The following is a 17,414-nucleotide window of genomic DNA, read 5'->3' as shown; positions in this document are numbered from 1 at the left end:
TTTGTGTGCTTCGGTCACTGATTTCGGATCAGATCAACTTGTGGGGCCGAGCGGGTATCCAGGCACATATCCAACATTATTTATGTTGTCGAGTTATAAAATGTGATCTTTAAGATATTTTGTTGTTTTATTTAGTATTTTAATCATTTTAATTTGAGAAATTCCTTAAGATAGCCTTTTTTAGTTTTTATAAAAAAATAGTGATCAAAATAAGTTTTACTAAAAGGTGTGAAAATAGTGATCAAAATAAGTTTTACTAAAAGTTGAAAAATGTATTTTTACCCTAGAATTAACTAATCTAGACTTAGGGTTTATGGTTAAGGGGTGGAGTTTTGGGGATATAGTTTAAATTTTTTTTAAAAAATATATATTAAAAATTTTAAAATAAAAAGTGGCTATTTTGGTTTTTTTTTGTTTAAAAACTATTTTATGACAAAAACTTAAAAATGATTATCCGAGAGAATTCACTTTTTTATTTTAATCGGCTCAAATTTTGTTGTTATCGATATAAAGTATTTAGAGAAACATATGTTTTTATGTTACTCACAATTTTTATGTTCCATTAAAATTATTAGCGTAGAAATTTCAATCATACCAATCCACATCCAGGTAGCCCAATCCCCAATAGGTTCGACTGTATTTTGATATATGCGGGCCAGTCCACAGAAAATTACGGTTTGTATACATATATCCCGATCTATCTCACTATTAGACTATTTGCGGTCCATTTTGACATCATTGTCTCCACCTAATTTAATTTTGTTTTATCATGAACCGTAAGGACCCGTAAATTTTTCTTGGACGGTAGGCACTAAAGTTATGTGGCTATGCCTAGGCACGATGTTTGAATGTTCAATTAGGTTCGACTCGGTTTCAATTAAATTTTAGTTTTTCAGGAATATAAAATTTAACCACTTTGAATATTTTTAAACTTTAACTAAAATTCGGTTATGTTTTTTTTGGGATTCGCTTCGAATATATTAACATATCGCAAACTTAGTTGAACCCGTTTTAAATTTCAGTTAATTCTAATTTGGATTTCGATTATCAAATACTTATTTATTTGTGATTCGAAAATACAATTTTACTTCATAAATTTGTAAGTTAAAACAAATTACACTAACAAAAACTTGGTATAGTATGATTCAAAAGTGGTAGTTGAAAAGACAAAAACATAAATAAATTCAAACTACCAATTTACAACTCTACGAATGTATAAAACATTATTTAAACTTCAAAATAAAGAAACATTATTTAAAGTTTAGAAGCAAACTTATTTCATAATCAAACTTTAAATGCAACTATTATAACATAAAACTATAAAATTTAACCAAATATCAAAATATACATTAAACTAAGTATTGAGTTAATTATTAATCTAATACTTATTTTACATACATTCTTAAGTATTTTAAGTACTTATTTGGGATTGGTTCAAATTTTCTTTTTAAATTTTTGAAATTTTTCTTTTTAATTTTGAAATTTTGTTTTTTTGGGCTATTCATTTGGGTAGAACCCCAAAATCAAATACCTTAAGACTCATTTGTATATTTATGTAAAATTTTATTTGGTTCAGATATATTTTTCGGGTAGATTTTGTTTAGATTTTCAGATTTTTTCCCACCCACTAGTACATATCTTCGGTTCTCCATTTAGTTCTGATTTTTTAGATATAATGAAAAAAACTATTAAGAAATCTATAGAAACCGATTCGGTTTTGGTTTGATTTTTTTTATTTACTGTTTAGTATGATACTAGTATTATTGCCCGTGCCTAGCACGGGTTGATTTATTGTCTTTAAATTTTTTTATTTTTCTGCTAAAAAAATATTTGACCAAACATCTAATTTTCAATCAGAATAATTATTATTTTTGTCAAATATTTTATGAACCTTGATAACAGTAGCACATAATATTAGAGGTATATGCTTCCAAACAAAACGGATAAAAAAGATAAAACAATAATTCTTATCTCATTCTTAAAATACATGTGTGCTATAGTTTTCCAAAAACAATTAATATATCTATATATCAAAATATAAAATATAAAATATAAAATATTGCTAAAATACTGTATGTGATCCAGTAACAAATACTTAATTTAATATAAATTTAGAAATAGTACATGTAGTAGTTTATACAGTGTTTCCAATCTTTATTATCTTACAATTTTCTTTATGATTTTTTTGATATGAAATGTTTAATTATCTTTTTTTTAAACATGTACTTAAAAATCAACCTATATTGGTTATTTTTATAGTTTATTTGTTTTTAAAGCTTAAAATTTTAAAAATTTGCCTTGCTATTCTATTAAAACGTTTTTGAATTATTAAAATTTCTAGAAAATTATATGTTTTTTTTAAATATTAATTCTTTCGTTTTTAGCTATTTGTAAAAACTACTTGAAAAAACAATAGAAAATTTGAGAATTTGCAAAATTAACTACATAAATTATTGGAAATTTTGAAACTGTTTTAACACATGATACCGACTAAGACAGTCTAAATGGTCAAGCAATAATGTAGAACATTAAAGAGTTAAGGCCTTAATTTGGTGTGTAAAAACTACTGTAAAAGGAAAAATGAAATTATTTTTTTACCTGAAATTCTGACTGGTCACAAGTTTTGCATCTGATTTATCTAACCCATTCGTCTTCAACCTTCTTTTTTGTGAAAGGACTTGTCTTCAACCTTCGTCAAATTTATTCTAGAATAGACCTCATCTAATTTTCAATCAGCTTTGATTTCTCATGCATATCTGCAACAAACAAAAATAATTGATAAACTGAACAATATAAATATTTATGCTTTTTTCTTTCAAAAAATATATCTATGCTTTTTTTTTGTTTATTCATATTTTTGGAAAATTAGCTAAACTTATGAATTCCTCATACACCTGCAGGAATACTACAAATTCTGGAAGCCATGCAACAAAATACTTAAGTTAGAAGGATATCTCCATATTACCTTACTCGTATTAATCTCTTCTAACACGATGATTTCAAACTTGATACTTTGAAAAAGGTTTAAAGACACATGTATATTGATAAAAAATGCATGATTTAGAAAAACTCGTGGATGATAGAAAATAGAAGTTTTGTATTGGTGCAGAAAACAAAAAGAAGATATGAATAAACCAGTCAATTAAAATTGAAAATTTAGGAGAGGTAATGGATCAGTTGTTTCTTTGAGCAACTGAAGATAGTAGAAGAACGGTTTTACTTTAATGAAGCTTGTATATAAATTTGTTGATATGATCGAACTGATTTCAAAATTATTTATTTATATTATAAACAACTTATGTGAAAGAGGTGAGGATCGTGGTTAGGAAGAAAATCAGTATGCTTAGAAACTTGTTGATGACGTTTTTAAAATTACTAGATTCTTTGTCCGCGCTACGCGCGGAAAATAGGCTATTTCAATTTTGTGTTTATTTGAATTTTTTTTTATTATTAGTAATTTTTATATTAAGAAATATGGACTATTTTAATTTTGTGTTTGATTTGAAATATTTTATTACTATTAATAATATATATTAAATATTTGTAAAATGAGAGCAATTTATTTAAAATAATTCGAAAATATTGATGAAGTAGCAATTTACAAAAGCTCTACACAATTTTATCTCCCAATAAATCTCATCTTTATAGTAGATTTCTTATTCACTCTAATCATGCTTTCTTACTCACTAACACCTAGACATCACATATGTCTTTTTATTTATTCTCTATATATTTAAATTGCTTAGCAAAGATTGAAAGACATAAGTTGAGTTTTAGATTTTATATAGAAGTAGAGATCTAAAAAAAAAACAATGATAAAATAGTTTAAAATGTAAATAAATCTAGGTATCAAGTTCTCTGAGAAAGAGAATAATAATCCGAATGATGCATGAATTAGAATCACTCTTTGTTGTATGCTTTTGCATGATCTCTTATTCGCCTTTTGAAATGCTTTATGTAATCAATTGATTTGTTGAAGTAGAAATTTGTTGCTGGTGATGAACGGAGTAGTAGTTTGCCTGAAAAATATTGGATATTATTGTTATGTTGATAATAAAAATTTAGATCTGTATTATTTTTTGAAGTGTTTAAAAAAATTATTTACCTTGGAAAAGTTTAGGAATTATACTTGTGATGATGACAACTTTAAATTTCATATTTTTCTTGCTTTTTAGGATGCTAAAATCTGATGCTTGCTTGTCGCACATGATGAGTTTAGCAATTGTCGACCTGAGATAGAGATGTATGTATGAAGAGAATTATAATTTCGTGTTTAACTATTGTGTTAGACTTACCTGTTCAGCCGCAGACCAATCGTGGCATCAATATTGAGTTTCCGTTGAGCCGACCTTCTAATAGTTGTCCCTGAGTGTGAACAAATTTTGTTGTGCCAAACCAATTAAGTAAATAATGAGTAGTTTAAATCAAATATGGTGGATTGGAAAATATATATGTATATGTTAAAGTTTTAAAAAAGCTTACGTGGTGGTCGTAGCACAGGAAGCCGATGGAAGTTTGAGTATTATCTGTTTGGTGTTTTCTGATGTCCCAAACATTTCTTATACATACTGTGATAGGACGCACTGAAATCCCTTCCTGAAGTTGGTGGATTCTTTGAGGAATGTATTGCATGTAAGACGTCACTGTAAAACATGCGATTTTAATTAAGGCTGAACTTCAAAGCTCTGATTGTAATAAATGATTACATTCAAACAAATTTTATTTACTACCAAAACCAATACATGGATTTTATTTTATCTGAATGATATGGCACTTCCAATTGGCTTTTTTCCTTTGTCTTGACTAATTAGGTATTTTAAATAATATGAATAATGTTTAAAGCAGCGGGTAATGAATAATTTAAAACAATATCATTAATATATATGGCTGGTCAAACCGGATTTTTTCTGGGTCACCGGATTTAACGGTTCAACCGCGGGTCTGGGTCAGGTTTTGTGAAAAACCTAATATTTAAAAACCCACGAAAACCAGAAAAAACCCACTAAAACTTGGAATCCGATACCGGTTGAACCACCGGTTAAACCAATAAATAACTTTTACGTTATTTTTTTAGTTTTTAGATTATGTTTTATATTCTAAGTTTTCAATTAAGAAGTTAGCTGCTGACAAAATGTCAGGCTTTCCGTTTTTAATTTATATATGTGATTTTTAGAATTTGATGAAAACTTCACTATGCCAGTTGATGTGATTTGGTGTTAGTTTATTTCTGCTATCGATAATTTATTACAATGATCTTTTACTTTTGGTTTATTTTTAATTTGAAGTTTGATTTATTATTCACATTAGACATTTAAATATTTATGAATTTTATATCTTGATTTTTTAGATTCAGAAAATTTTAAATAGTCTAAACTATTTTTTGATATTTTATATGTCAAAGGAAAATAAAAATATAAAATTAAAGTTAAGTATTTTCTAAATACTTTTTAAACATAAAATATACACATATCCAAACTATTATTTTATGTTTTAAAAAAATTTGAAAATATTAAACTTTATTTTTTTATATTTATTTTCATAGATAATATATTATTATTATATTATAAAATTAATTCATTTATAAACCCGCAGTTGATCCAGTGACCCATCGACCCGGTAAGTCGTCCGGTTCAGTGTCCGGGTCGGATTTAAAAACATTGATTGGAACTAATATTAGGTTTTAAGTAAATAAAAATATGACCATTGACGAATAGGCTGTGCTATTAGCATTTGAAAACATATATAACAATTTAGCATTATTATTATTTATACAATGGTGTAGTTATACATATCACCACCTATTTCAGCCATTAGATCTGCGATTAGAGATTTTGGTGTTATAGGATAAAGTATGATTATGATGCGTTTTGTTTGATAAATACTTATTATTATAAAATTTTGATGGTTTCCTGAAACAATATGAACGGTGTGATTGGTTTCAATTTGAAACATACATGGTCTGTGGAATCGATGTGCCAGAAATCACTATTGCATAATTCACAAAAAAAAAAAAAATTTAACAGATATAATCTATGGTATATAGGGAATTCATTCGCAAGTATCACGGAAAAGAATCATGAATTAACGTAAAAATGGTGTCCAAATTTTATAAACATTGACTTGAACCATGTAATAATTTCCTCCATATTTTAATATTTGAGAATTGTCTGAGCGAAGGTTTACGCAGCAAATGCTCTCTTTAATTAGATGAAGATTAGAGTATATAGTGCCTGGTAATAACAAATGGGTAAGTTTGTGTGTAGGAAATTATAGATTAGCATTAACAGTTTATAAATGACTTTTGAACAGCTTAGCTGTATATAGTATAAGATCGTTTTCAAATTTATTCAGTGAAGACGATCATGCTTGATCACTGAATAGGAACAATGTGCGGTTATGGTTTACGTGATTGATACGTTAGATATATGCAAGCAGCTTTGTAAGCAGTCTGATTAGCTAAATGAGAGTCTGCTTAACGTAAACAATAATTAAATTACATATTTATCATGTGTAAAAATACATAATTATATAACTTTAAAATTTTACAAATTATCTAACACTTAAAAATAAAGATTTGTGTTACCTGCAATTTGGACAGGAGGGTTAGGAGGTGGGTTCTCCATTCTGTCGATCTTGTGATCCTTAGACTCAATCTGTTCATAAATCTGTAATTAGGAATAGGTATAGAAATTTGTTGACTTATTGTAAATTCTTACACCTACACTTTGGAGGCTTTTGGGGTATTGACTTGATATTAGCTTAATTGTCGGTTCCAATGGCGAAGGTATGAGAGAATAATTAATCTAGGTGTTTCTTTGATTGTGCAAGAAAAAAGGTGTTTCTTGAAAGACGGAGGTAGGTGTAATTCGCTTTGGTTTATATTAAAGACGAAGTTATTCCTTAGGAGATATGATCTGTATATATTGTTCTGTTTACGTTTTTGGAAGTAGTAGATAGTAACAAATTTACTTAATTACTTTATTATAATTGATGCTAGGTGCTAAACTTATGGACCAAATCACGTAGGTCAAAGATTTAATAAATATGTAACTCGATTTGGTTTATACTAAATAATGAAGTTATTCCCTAGGATATAAGATCTGCATATATTGCTCTGTTTACGTTTTTGGAAGTAGTATATAGTAACAAATTTACTTTATTCTAATTGATGATAAGTGCTAAACTTATGGACCAAACCACGTCTATCAAAGATTTAATAAATATGTAATTTCAAAGACGTTAGCATTGGATGTGATCATACATATACGTTGTTCAGTAATAATCACAAAATCAGATCCTAATGACTTCCTTATTTTAAAGTCTGAATGTATGCGTAGTAGTAAGGGAAAATAAGACTAACATAATATAAAACCATAAAAGGGAAAGTGTATTAAAAGAAACATAGAAAGCATGCAATGAACAAAAGTTTGAAGATAAAAATGGTAAACATAAAACAGAACTTAAACTGCAGCAAAATCAATCATGGCATAAGAGGATTGATAAAGCTGTATTAGCCACTCTTGGGACGTTTGGCTTCATCCGACTCCATACCATCAGAGGCTTTCCTAACCCTCTCACCCACAGTACCATCAAGACCTCAGATAGGACCGGAGTCCTCACTTACAGACTTCAAGACATCATCAGATGTTGATGGAACAGCGTGTTCTTCCAAGAGAGCTACATGATGTGGAGCCTCTGGTGGGAATACCTTCGTGACAGTAATGGTTTGGGTCTTCCCTGAGAAATTAAGATCGGAGACTTCCACAATGAATTTATGTGTCTGCCCTATTGTATCGAGTAGAGCCTGCGGCACCGGCACGCACTGATCAGCCTCTACGCCCTCATTACACTAACGTTCAAGAAAAATATATGTAAGATCAACTAACTTGGAGCTATGTATAGATATGTTTGAAATTACCTCAAAGTAACTAGCAACTAATTCTGATGCATGTTTTCCAGTCAACTCTCTGCCGGCGTCACCAAGGATCACGAAAACTGCATGTTCACTCTTATCATAAACATTAATCCTCGTGAGGTATCTGCAATGAGAGGCGATTAGATATTAGCGGTGGGAAAAACATATAGATGAAACTGTATATAGGACACTCACTGAGGAATGCCTGTAAAAACACTCTTGTCACATTTCTTGTTGTTACAAATGAGAGAGGTAGGCCCATTGACTGCCTTACTGTTACACCCACCGCATGAAATATAATACCAAGCGGAACCACGAACGACATCATCTATAGTTGCTGTACATTCGAACCACGCAACCTCCCATTTTGAAAATAAAATAAATTATATTAATACACAATGAAGCATAACATAATAAGTGTGAGACAGAACAACTATTGTACCTTAGCAGTTTCCAGTTTGATGTAGGAGAAAAGTTCCGCTAGAGTTGCGGTCTCAGGCTTAGTAACAACCTCTGCATCAATTTTGTTAGCAATATCTGAGTTGAAACTCAACCTGAGAAAACGGGGAAACCAAAAAAAAGTCAGTGCTGAGTTCGCATGAGATACCAAAACAGTAGTTCAATGAAAATTCTAACTGAATACCAAAATGCATACCAGGCAAGATAGTCCCTGCTAGGCTGGACATCAGCATCCATAAACACTCGAGATGATGACATCGACGTGAGAGCAAGGGTTCCTGTTCACAACACATTAATTAATTACTACCATACAACTCGTGAGTACACAACCAATTACGACCACGGTCTCAAATAACAGTAAAGATGTCTCAATACAATTCAGTTTGAGTTACCACACATACGTTCTATATGAGTACACAACCAATTACGACAAATAATGAGACAATATAGTTTTAGTGACTTAATCCGGTAGTTGAACGAAATGCTTACCTCCAAGATGTTTAGGGTTTACTGTTGTGACCAAAATAACGCTTGGAGTGCTTACATACGACTTGAATTTCTCGCAGAATTCAGATGCTGCATGGTCCCATAGATAGAGTTTCATTACTGGCCCGCTGCACAAGTATAAATAATGTGTTAGACATAACACACAAAAACGCGTCTAATATTTGAACAAACTTACCCATGTGTCTAAACATGAACACATAGATGTCGCTTCTCTGCTATATCAACTTCGTCGAGGACCATACGTTCAGTGATAGCCTGCCCATCCACCAGCTTCATGTGGCCAACATAGTCTGAGATAGAACAATTCAAAGGAACAATGTTATTTGGGTGGAAAACCAAATGATTTAAGTATAAAGATCAACAGTGCTTACCATAAAGATTAATTTTGCGGTCGCAGTCGGCCTGAAACTCTTCGTAACTGTAGAACCTGAACCTATCTTCCTGGAATGCAACCGGAGGGTTATCAATAACCGATAGCTCAGAATTCCAAGAAAATGTGACGGTGGCGCTATGATCCGTAACCTGATACTGAGCTTTGTTTCTGGAGCCGTAAAAATGGCTTAGCTTATAAACAGAACCAGAAGCCAGCTCATATGTCCCAACCCGACCCGCTGGAACAAAACCTTGAATAACAGTCCCCTACAGATCATTTGAGATAGTCGATAAATAGAAATCAAACAATATTAGAGCAATATTAAAAAGGGGATCAGTAGTAAATGATTCACAGACAAACCTCTTCATCTATGAGGAGCATCTCCTGTCCAATGAGCGTTTTCGAGTTTGGATTTCGAGCCTCCCAGAAATGAATCAGTCGAAACCTTAAGTCGGCTTCGTGTGGGCCGAATGAAACATCTCTAAAGAGCATCACTTGATCGCCACGCGCGGAGGAGAGAGCAGACGAAACAAGAGACTTCCCGTTAGGTTTCATCACGGTGTCGGAGGAACCGGTAGACATCCGGCTTGGCCTTGGAGTCACTTGATCGCCACGCGCGGAGGAGAGAGCAGACAAAACAGGAGACTTCCCGTTAGGTTTCATCACGGTGTCGGAGGAACCGGTAGACTTCCGGCTTGGCCTTGGAGTCGCGGAGGAGGCGACGGTCTTCTTGTTGGTATTGCGATCGCCAGAGTTCGGTGAGTTTCCTTTGGGCTCCATCGGGATTTTGTATGAGAGAAGAAAATCAATTGTAATCGACGCAAAAAATAGAGATTTATAAATAGAGTAATGGAGAGGAAGATGAAAAGAATCCATTGAATGAGAGCAATGAAGATGAAAGTATGTGTTGAAACGGTTCCGGTGAGAAGAGAAAGAGAAGATCTGGAAGATGAAAGGTGAGCGAAGAACAACATATTCATCGCCTACAGGAGAGAATTGTGCCGACAGAGATAGGGGAAGAAGCCCTAATCGTAAAATAAAAGAAGGCATATTAGGAAGCCCAAAACCAAATACAAAATAAGAAAGACGAAGCCCAAGTCGTGTAATAGACGGATGATATGTCTAATTGCTTGAATATTACTGGTCGAATTTCCAATCCTAGGTGGCGTACGTAAGAAGCCTCCGTATTCTCCTTTTAATAGAGTTTTGATTTCTAGGCAGTTTACGTGAAAATAGTGGAGGCGGTGGCCTCAATTGAGAAATGGTGATGAAACTTTATTTTTTAATGGGAGGAAACTTTGTATCTTAACACACAAAGTACCCAACGGAGATTAAAGCTAAGTGGACGCAAGTAATTAATATTGATTTTTTTGTTTGTTTTAAATTTTTTTGTCAAGCTGAGATTCGGATTCGTCGTGCGACTTGTGATTTAGTATATACGGATTACTTGAAAAATTCGGAAGGAGTTCAGGTTTAAGTTAAACCGTTTAACCATCATCTATCTCCGGAACGAGGGGCAGTTCAGTAATTTAAACATCTTGATGGTCAGACATAAACCAAAGAAAATTGTCGACGCTGACCAAACAACATCACCTCACCTCGTGGTTGGTTTCTCACCGCCGGATTGCGATTCCGCTGAAATCGACACGCTGCCTCCGTCGCTGGAATCTCCGGCGATCGAATCTCACGGTTTCGCTTAATCAACCCCCGGTAACTCTTTATATCCTTACATTCAGAAATTAAAAGCGATGGTATCTGAAATCAACGAAATAAAGGTTTCTTGTTAAGGCAACTCCGATGCGTGGAAATCGAATTGGAGCGTAGATCAAAGTTGGAGATTTTCTACTTCTCTTCTCCTTCTGTTTAGGACTCAACCACTGTTAATCCTTGTGTTTTCTTTTTGTCAGGTGCTTTGGTGGGGATCTTCCCTTTTGGCCATGGACGTTACAGGACAAGCAGCGAAGAAAGAGGTTTCAAAGATTGTAAACGATGAAGTTTCATCAATCGAGATCAAAGTATTGTTATTCGCCAGAGCGCGTGAGCTCACGGGTGTGCCTGATCTAAAACTGAAGATGCCATCAGGTAGTACAACAAAGAAATGTATGGACGAATTGGTCATCAAGTTTCCAAAGTTAGAAGACGTACGCAGCTGCGTGGTTCTTGCTTTGAACGAGGAATATACAACTGATTCGGCAATTGTTAAACACCGAGATGAGTTGGCCATCATACCTCCAATAAGTGGTGGCTAATGCCTTTTGTACTTGTAACTAAATCCTCTTAACTTGGGGTTTTGTATTTTCATTGGCAATAAAATCATAAATGTAACAGTTAAAAGACTTGAAAAACTCGTTACTTTTTGTTCTAAACAACACAAAAAACAAAAAAAAAATCTTTCTTTTGATGAGAAAAAGGTTACATTAGTTCCAGTTTGCTCTGTTTCTCCTACAATCATGACTTCTGTGTATTGATTTTGTAGTCTCTCTGTTGATTTTGGCAAAGAAGCAGCCACATTATCATAACCCAGTAGCCAAATACATTTCTTTTCGATTTTCTTCTTTGTTCCACCAATCAGGTAAAAGAAACGAACCTTTTGTACACAAGAAAATGGAAATGTATGAGACAAGAGAAAGTATTTGCTCTTATAATATTAGTTGAACGCTTGTATATATTAGAAAGGGAGCTAATTTTTCCCGTAAAAGTTCTCTGCAGTTTGCGCTATTACATATTATATGCAAAGAACATCGATTTCTTGCACCTGTTATTGGTGTTTAACTCCTTGGTGAGAGATATAAAACTTCAGTGCATCTTTTAGAGATTGTGATCTATTGTCTGGTTCTCAACGACCAAACATATGGAACTGTTTATTTTCCCTGATCATGTACGCTTTGGTACCGTTCCCGGATAGAGGATAGAGAAATAAACGGAGGAGGTATGAAAGCGAGAACAGAGATATATACATTGTACAGAGGAGTCTAATTGTATTAAACACTTGCAGGGTAGGATCACTTTTTATCACACATTAGGATTTGAGATATATATTACAAGACACCAAAGGAATTAATCAATGATGTTAAGTAGATGAACCAAACAAGAAACAAGTGTATTGATATGATGCAAGGTGTCTGCTTCAGGAAGAGATTTCGTGGAAGTGAGGGAGCATCGAATTCTCATTTGCAAAAACCAGATAAAGTAAACTCGGTGTGTTGATCTGTGATGAGGTACGCAGGGGGAAGCAAAGCCGCGACATGTATAGACGAGCATCTCTAGTTCTTGTAATCGACCGAATTTTTTTATTCCTGATTCTTAATACACAATTCTCCGGACCCATCATACATTTTTATGCATTACATCATTGACCGGACATGCAATCCACAGTTAAGATTGATGTATTTTTTAAATTCAGATACACAAAGTAAGAGAGAGATAAGAGAGATTACGAATCTAAACTTATTAGCTTCCTTACACCCTTCAAGACCATCCACGCAAGGTTTACTGATCAGTACATGAGTTTCAGGTTTAGGAAAGCCAACCCAACTGGCTTACACTTAATTTGCCTTTTGATTGATCCATCCATTTGCTTGTTATTCTTACCAATACTTTGTTTAGATATGTTCATTGCCATGTTGGTTGTTTCATCCCCTGCAAATAAATTATACATTAGTTGACTAATCCACACTTCTTGACATTTTCTTTAGATTTTTTGTTATTGTGCTTTACTGTGTCTAACTATGATGTAAAATAACGGATTCAAACAATCAAAAGTAAGAACAATTCCAAGAAGTAAAAACGTTCTTGGTCAAAATCTTCTTGAGTAGACATCGATAAGAACATTGTCCAAGTATTTTACATTTCTTTATTTGTTGCTTGAATTAACAAATGAGACTTCTTTTCCTGTTTGGAATGAAAAATTAAAGAATATCAGTTCTTGTGGTACTAATTCTGGCAGCCTTATTTTACACCATCATCTTTTATACAAAAAGGGTAAGGTCGCCCATAAGTTATGGGCCATAACTATGTCATATGCATAGTTACCACATATACTAAGCAAGTGTGTTGGGTTTAGTTGCATGTAATTAACTCAAAATAGAACTGGTCAAATATAACAACAGTAGAGTACCTTTCCGCTAAAATTACTTCAAACATGTAATTTACAATATTAAGAAAATAAAAAATATTTTATTTGTTTTCTCAATGTCATATTAGACTTTTTCTGATTCCTATAGAACAAAGGAATAAGCATGGTGCATACCAAGTAAAATTCTGAACCTAAACAGTTACCCATTTCTCCGGTCAAAACGCTTGCTTACGTGCACCCACCCTCAAGAGCAGCAAAGCAAGCTTGACAGAGCATGGAAACCTGAGTTTATGGTCAAAGGAAGATGTCTTTGCACCATCTATTCGCTTGTTGTAGTTACCAACTGCACTTCGTTGAGATATGTTCATTTCCCTGTTTATTGTTGCTCCATTCTTTGCAAAATAAACTATAATTTAGTTGACTAAGACACACAGCTTGACATATTCTTTAGATTTTGTGTGTCTGCTCTTTGTTGTTCTACATTTGATGTAAAATAAGAGATTCAAACAATCAAAAGTTAGAACAGTTCCAAGAAGTAGAGCAGAATCATTCTTGGTCAAACTCTTCTTGAGCAGTCATCTCTATAAATGTTTGGGAGTTCTCGATATTAGTTCCAATTACATTTCATCTCTTTCTCTTTCTTTGTGGCTTGAGATTTGAAATGGGACTCCTTTTTATGCTTGGAATGAAGAATTACAGAATTTTTGTGGTGCTAACTCTGCTAATAATTCTCAATGGGCAGAGCAGTCTCGAGGCAAGAGCTGGTGCGGACAGAAAGGTACTAGACAATGATTATTATTATTTTTTGACCAGTAACATAAGCAGACACCAGTAGACTAACAAAGTTGGTTCTGTTGTTGTAAACTATAATAGGTTCATATAGTGTATTTGGGTGAGAAGCAGCATGATGATCCTGAGTTTGTCACAGATTCTCATCATCAGATGTTGTGGTCTCTTCTTGGAAGGTATGTGAGACTAGTTTCTCTTCCCAAGTTTATATTAATGCCTCAAACTGTTACTCAGATTTCTAGAGTTTTGTGTTTGTTCCCATGATTACAGTAAAGAGGATGCTCATGATTCTATGGTGTACAGTTACCGACATGGCTTCTCAGGTTTTGCAGCCAAGCTTACCAAATCTCAAGCCAAACAAATAGCAGGTACCACATATCATGTCTCTAAGTCTCATATATTTTCTTGGCTTTCTTGTAAGAAAAACACCTACGTCATACATCTACATGCCATCTTCATTTGCCACGTCAAACACATCTGAAATGTTTCTCACTGCTAATTATGTGGCAACAGATTTACCTGAGGTGGTTCACGTCACACCTGATAGTTTCTACGAACTGACAACAACTCGTACGTGGGACTACTTAGGACTTTCAGCCGCCACTCCGAAAAATCTTCTAAATGACAGTAATATGGGTGAAGAAGTTATCATTGGCGTTGTGGACACAGGTTGGAGTGTTAATTTATTTGTACATACATGTCCTGTTGCTTCTGAATAATCAATTAAAAAAAAAACATATTCTGATTGTGCAGGAGTATGGCCAGAATCTGAAGTCTTTAACGACAATGGTATTGGACCGGTGCCAAAACACTGGAAAGGAGGCTGTGAATCAGGAGAGGATTTCAACTCCTCTCACTGCAACAAAAAGCTCATAGGAGCCAAATATTTCATCAATGGGTTTCTTGCGGAGAACGAAAGCTTCAACGAGACAGAATCACCAGACTTTATTTCCCCTAGAGACTATGATGGTCATGGCACGCATGTCGCTACCATAGCTGGTGGTTCGGTCTTGCCTGGCATAAGCTACAAGGGCCTTGCCGGAGGGACGGTGAGAGGCGGGGCCCCTCGTGCTCGAATAGCAATGTACAAGGCTTGTTGGGACGATTCTGGTTGTTATTCAGCTGACATCTTGAAAGCTATGGATGAAGCTATACATGATGGTGTTGATGTTTTGTCCCTGTCTCTTGGCTATCGAGTTCCTTACTTCCCAGAAACTGATGTTCGAGATGCGATAGCTACAGGGGCATTCCATGCCGTTTTAAAGGGTATCACAGTTGTTTGTTCAGGTGGTAACTCTGGCCCAGCTGCTCAGACTGTGGGAAACGCGGCTCCTTGGATCTTGACAGTGGCTGCAACTACTTTAGACCGGTCCTTCCCCACACCTCTTACACTTGGGAACAATAAAGTCATATTGGTAACATTATATACATTGTTATACCATGTGTAAGATGTTTACACAGCAAATAATAATGTCTTATTGTGAGTTCTTTATCAGGGTCAAGCAATGTACACAGGTCCAGAACTGGGTTTCACTAGCTTGGTTTACCCAGAGAATCCAGGGAACAGCAATGAAAGTTTCTATGGGTAATATCTCTAGCTAGTTTCTTATTAGGATAATATATGTTTATTGTTCAATAAATCATTTGCTAACTTTACTCTGGTTCTTGTAATACAGTACATGTGAGCTTCTTCTCTTCAACTCTAATAGTACAATGGAGGGGAAAGTTGTGTTGTGCTTCACATCATCGAAACGTTCCGGGGCTGTATCAAGCGCTGCACGTTATGTGAAGAATGCTGGTGGTGTTGGAGTTATTATCGCAAGAAACCCAGGAGACACTCTCTCCCCATGTCTAGATGATTTCCCTTGTGTTGCTGTTGACTACGAGCTGGGGACAAATATACTTCTCTACATACGTTCCACTGGGTATGAAGACATGAGCTTTGAGAGAAGAATGTGATCAAACTCTGGTTCTTGTATTACGGATAATGTGCTTGTTGTGGTTTGCAGATCGCCTGTTGTGAAGATACAACCTTCTAAAACACTCATTGGACAACCCGTTGGTACGAAGGTGGCTGAGTTCTCATCAAGAGGACCTAATTCAATTGCCCCTGCGATCCTTAAAGTACGTCAGAGTCCATGCACATAACTTGTCTGTCTCAAGATGCTTTTAATCACATATCATGTGTGGCAATGCAGCCAGATATAGCAGCACCAGGAGTGAGCATACTAGCAGCTACAAACACTAACACCACTTTCAACGACCAAGGATTCATTATGCTCTCAGGAACATCAATGGCGGCTCCTGCCATTTCAGGAGTTGTTGCACTTCTCAAAGCTACACACCGTGATTGGTCTCCTGCTGCCATTAGATCAGCCATTGTCACTACAGGTTCTTGCCTTCTTTGGAAAAGATAAGACAACTAATAGAGTCAACTCTTTAAGAACATATTTATTCTGACAAATGTGTTTTAATAACTATGCAGCTTGGAGAACAGATCCATCTGGAGAGCGGATTTTTGCAGAAGGGTCACCCCGGAAGCTAGCTGATCCGTTCGACTATGGAGGAGGTCTTGTGAATCCAGAGAAAGCAGCAAAACCAGGTCTTGTATATGACTTGGGCCTCGAAGACTATGTTCTCTACATGTGCACTGTTGGTTATAACGAGTCATCAATCTCTCAGCTTGTGGGTAAAGGAACAATCTGCTCGAATCCCATACCTTCCGTACTTGATTTCAACTTGCCTTCTATCACGGTCCCAAACCTCAAAGAAGAAGTTACACTCACCAGAACCCTCACCAATGTTGGACCAGTCGACTCAGTCTATAAAGTAGCTGTTGAGCCACCATTTGGAGTTCAAGTGACTGTGACACCAGAAACGCTAGTGTTCAACTCAACCAACAAAAAGGTCTCTTTCCAAGTGAGAGTCTCGGCCACACACAAAACCAACACAGGATATTACTTTGGAAGCTTGACTTGGAGTGACTATGTGCACAACGTTACAATTCCTTTGTCTGTGAGAACCCAGATTCTGCAAAATTACTATGATGAGAACTGAACTTCTCTCTAGTAACTATTATTCTTGTGATTGTACTGACATTATGCTTTGTATACTTGTATGTGTCCAACTATTTATGTAATGCTGAATAATAACTTCGTAATTTAACCGGGGGATATACAGGGTCACCGGCAAAAAACAAAGTTGAATAATTAATAACGATGGAAGTTTCTGCTCTGTTCTCTAATCCCCAGTTTTTATAAAAAAAAAGGTATTATTGCCTATTGGATCTCCTAGGT

The 17,414-nt window shown here is 34.6% G+C and overlaps 3 protein-coding genes across 3 annotated transcripts; 2 read left to right on the top strand and 1 right to left on the bottom strand.

Annotated features, from left to right (window-relative positions):
- Positions 1-6,394: 6,394 nt before the first annotated feature.
- On the bottom strand, positions 6,395-8,978 carry LOC111209407. The gene is made up of 9 exons (XM_022709292.2): positions 8,864-8,978; positions 8,767-8,778; positions 8,571-8,652; positions 8,358-8,469; positions 8,111-8,274; positions 7,919-8,039; positions 7,625-7,849; positions 6,584-6,665; positions 6,395-6,468 (listed from the first exon to the last, which is right to left on the bottom strand). Exons 1-9 carry the CDS (start codon positions 8,976-8,978, stop codon positions 6,395-6,397), a joined length of 987 nt encoding a protein of 328 aa, XP_022565013.2.
- A 2,213-nt stretch (positions 8,979-11,191) lies between these two features.
- LOC111209349 (molybdopterin synthase sulfur carrier subunit) lies at positions 11,192-11,590 on the top strand. The gene has a single exon (XM_013880530.3). The coding sequence runs from the start codon at positions 11,192-11,194 to the stop codon at positions 11,501-11,503; it is 312 nt and encodes a 103-aa protein (XP_013735984.1). The 3' UTR covers positions 11,504-11,590.
- A 170-nt stretch (positions 11,591-11,760) lies between these two features.
- On the top strand, positions 11,761-17,385 carry LOC106439149 (subtilisin-like protease SBT3.8). Its single transcript, XM_013880527.3, has 10 exons — positions 11,761-14,107; positions 14,203-14,294; positions 14,389-14,486; positions 14,632-14,787; positions 14,872-15,533; positions 15,615-15,703; positions 15,795-16,043; positions 16,128-16,242; positions 16,317-16,509; positions 16,604-17,385. Exons 1-10 carry the CDS (start codon positions 13,991-13,993, stop codon positions 17,173-17,175), a joined length of 2,343 nt encoding a protein of 780 aa, XP_013735981.2. The 5' UTR covers positions 11,761-13,990; the 3' UTR covers positions 17,176-17,385.
- Positions 17,386-17,414: the final 29 nt, after the last annotated feature.

This window comes from Brassica napus, chromosome C9, assembly GCF_020379485.1.
Source record: "Brassica napus cultivar Da-Ae chromosome C9, Da-Ae, whole genome shotgun sequence".
NCBI lineage: Eukaryota > Viridiplantae > Streptophyta > Magnoliopsida > Brassicales > Brassicaceae > Brassica > Brassica napus.
The sequence above is the reverse complement of the archived record's forward strand: the minus strand, read 5'-3'. Positions and strand labels throughout refer to the sequence as shown.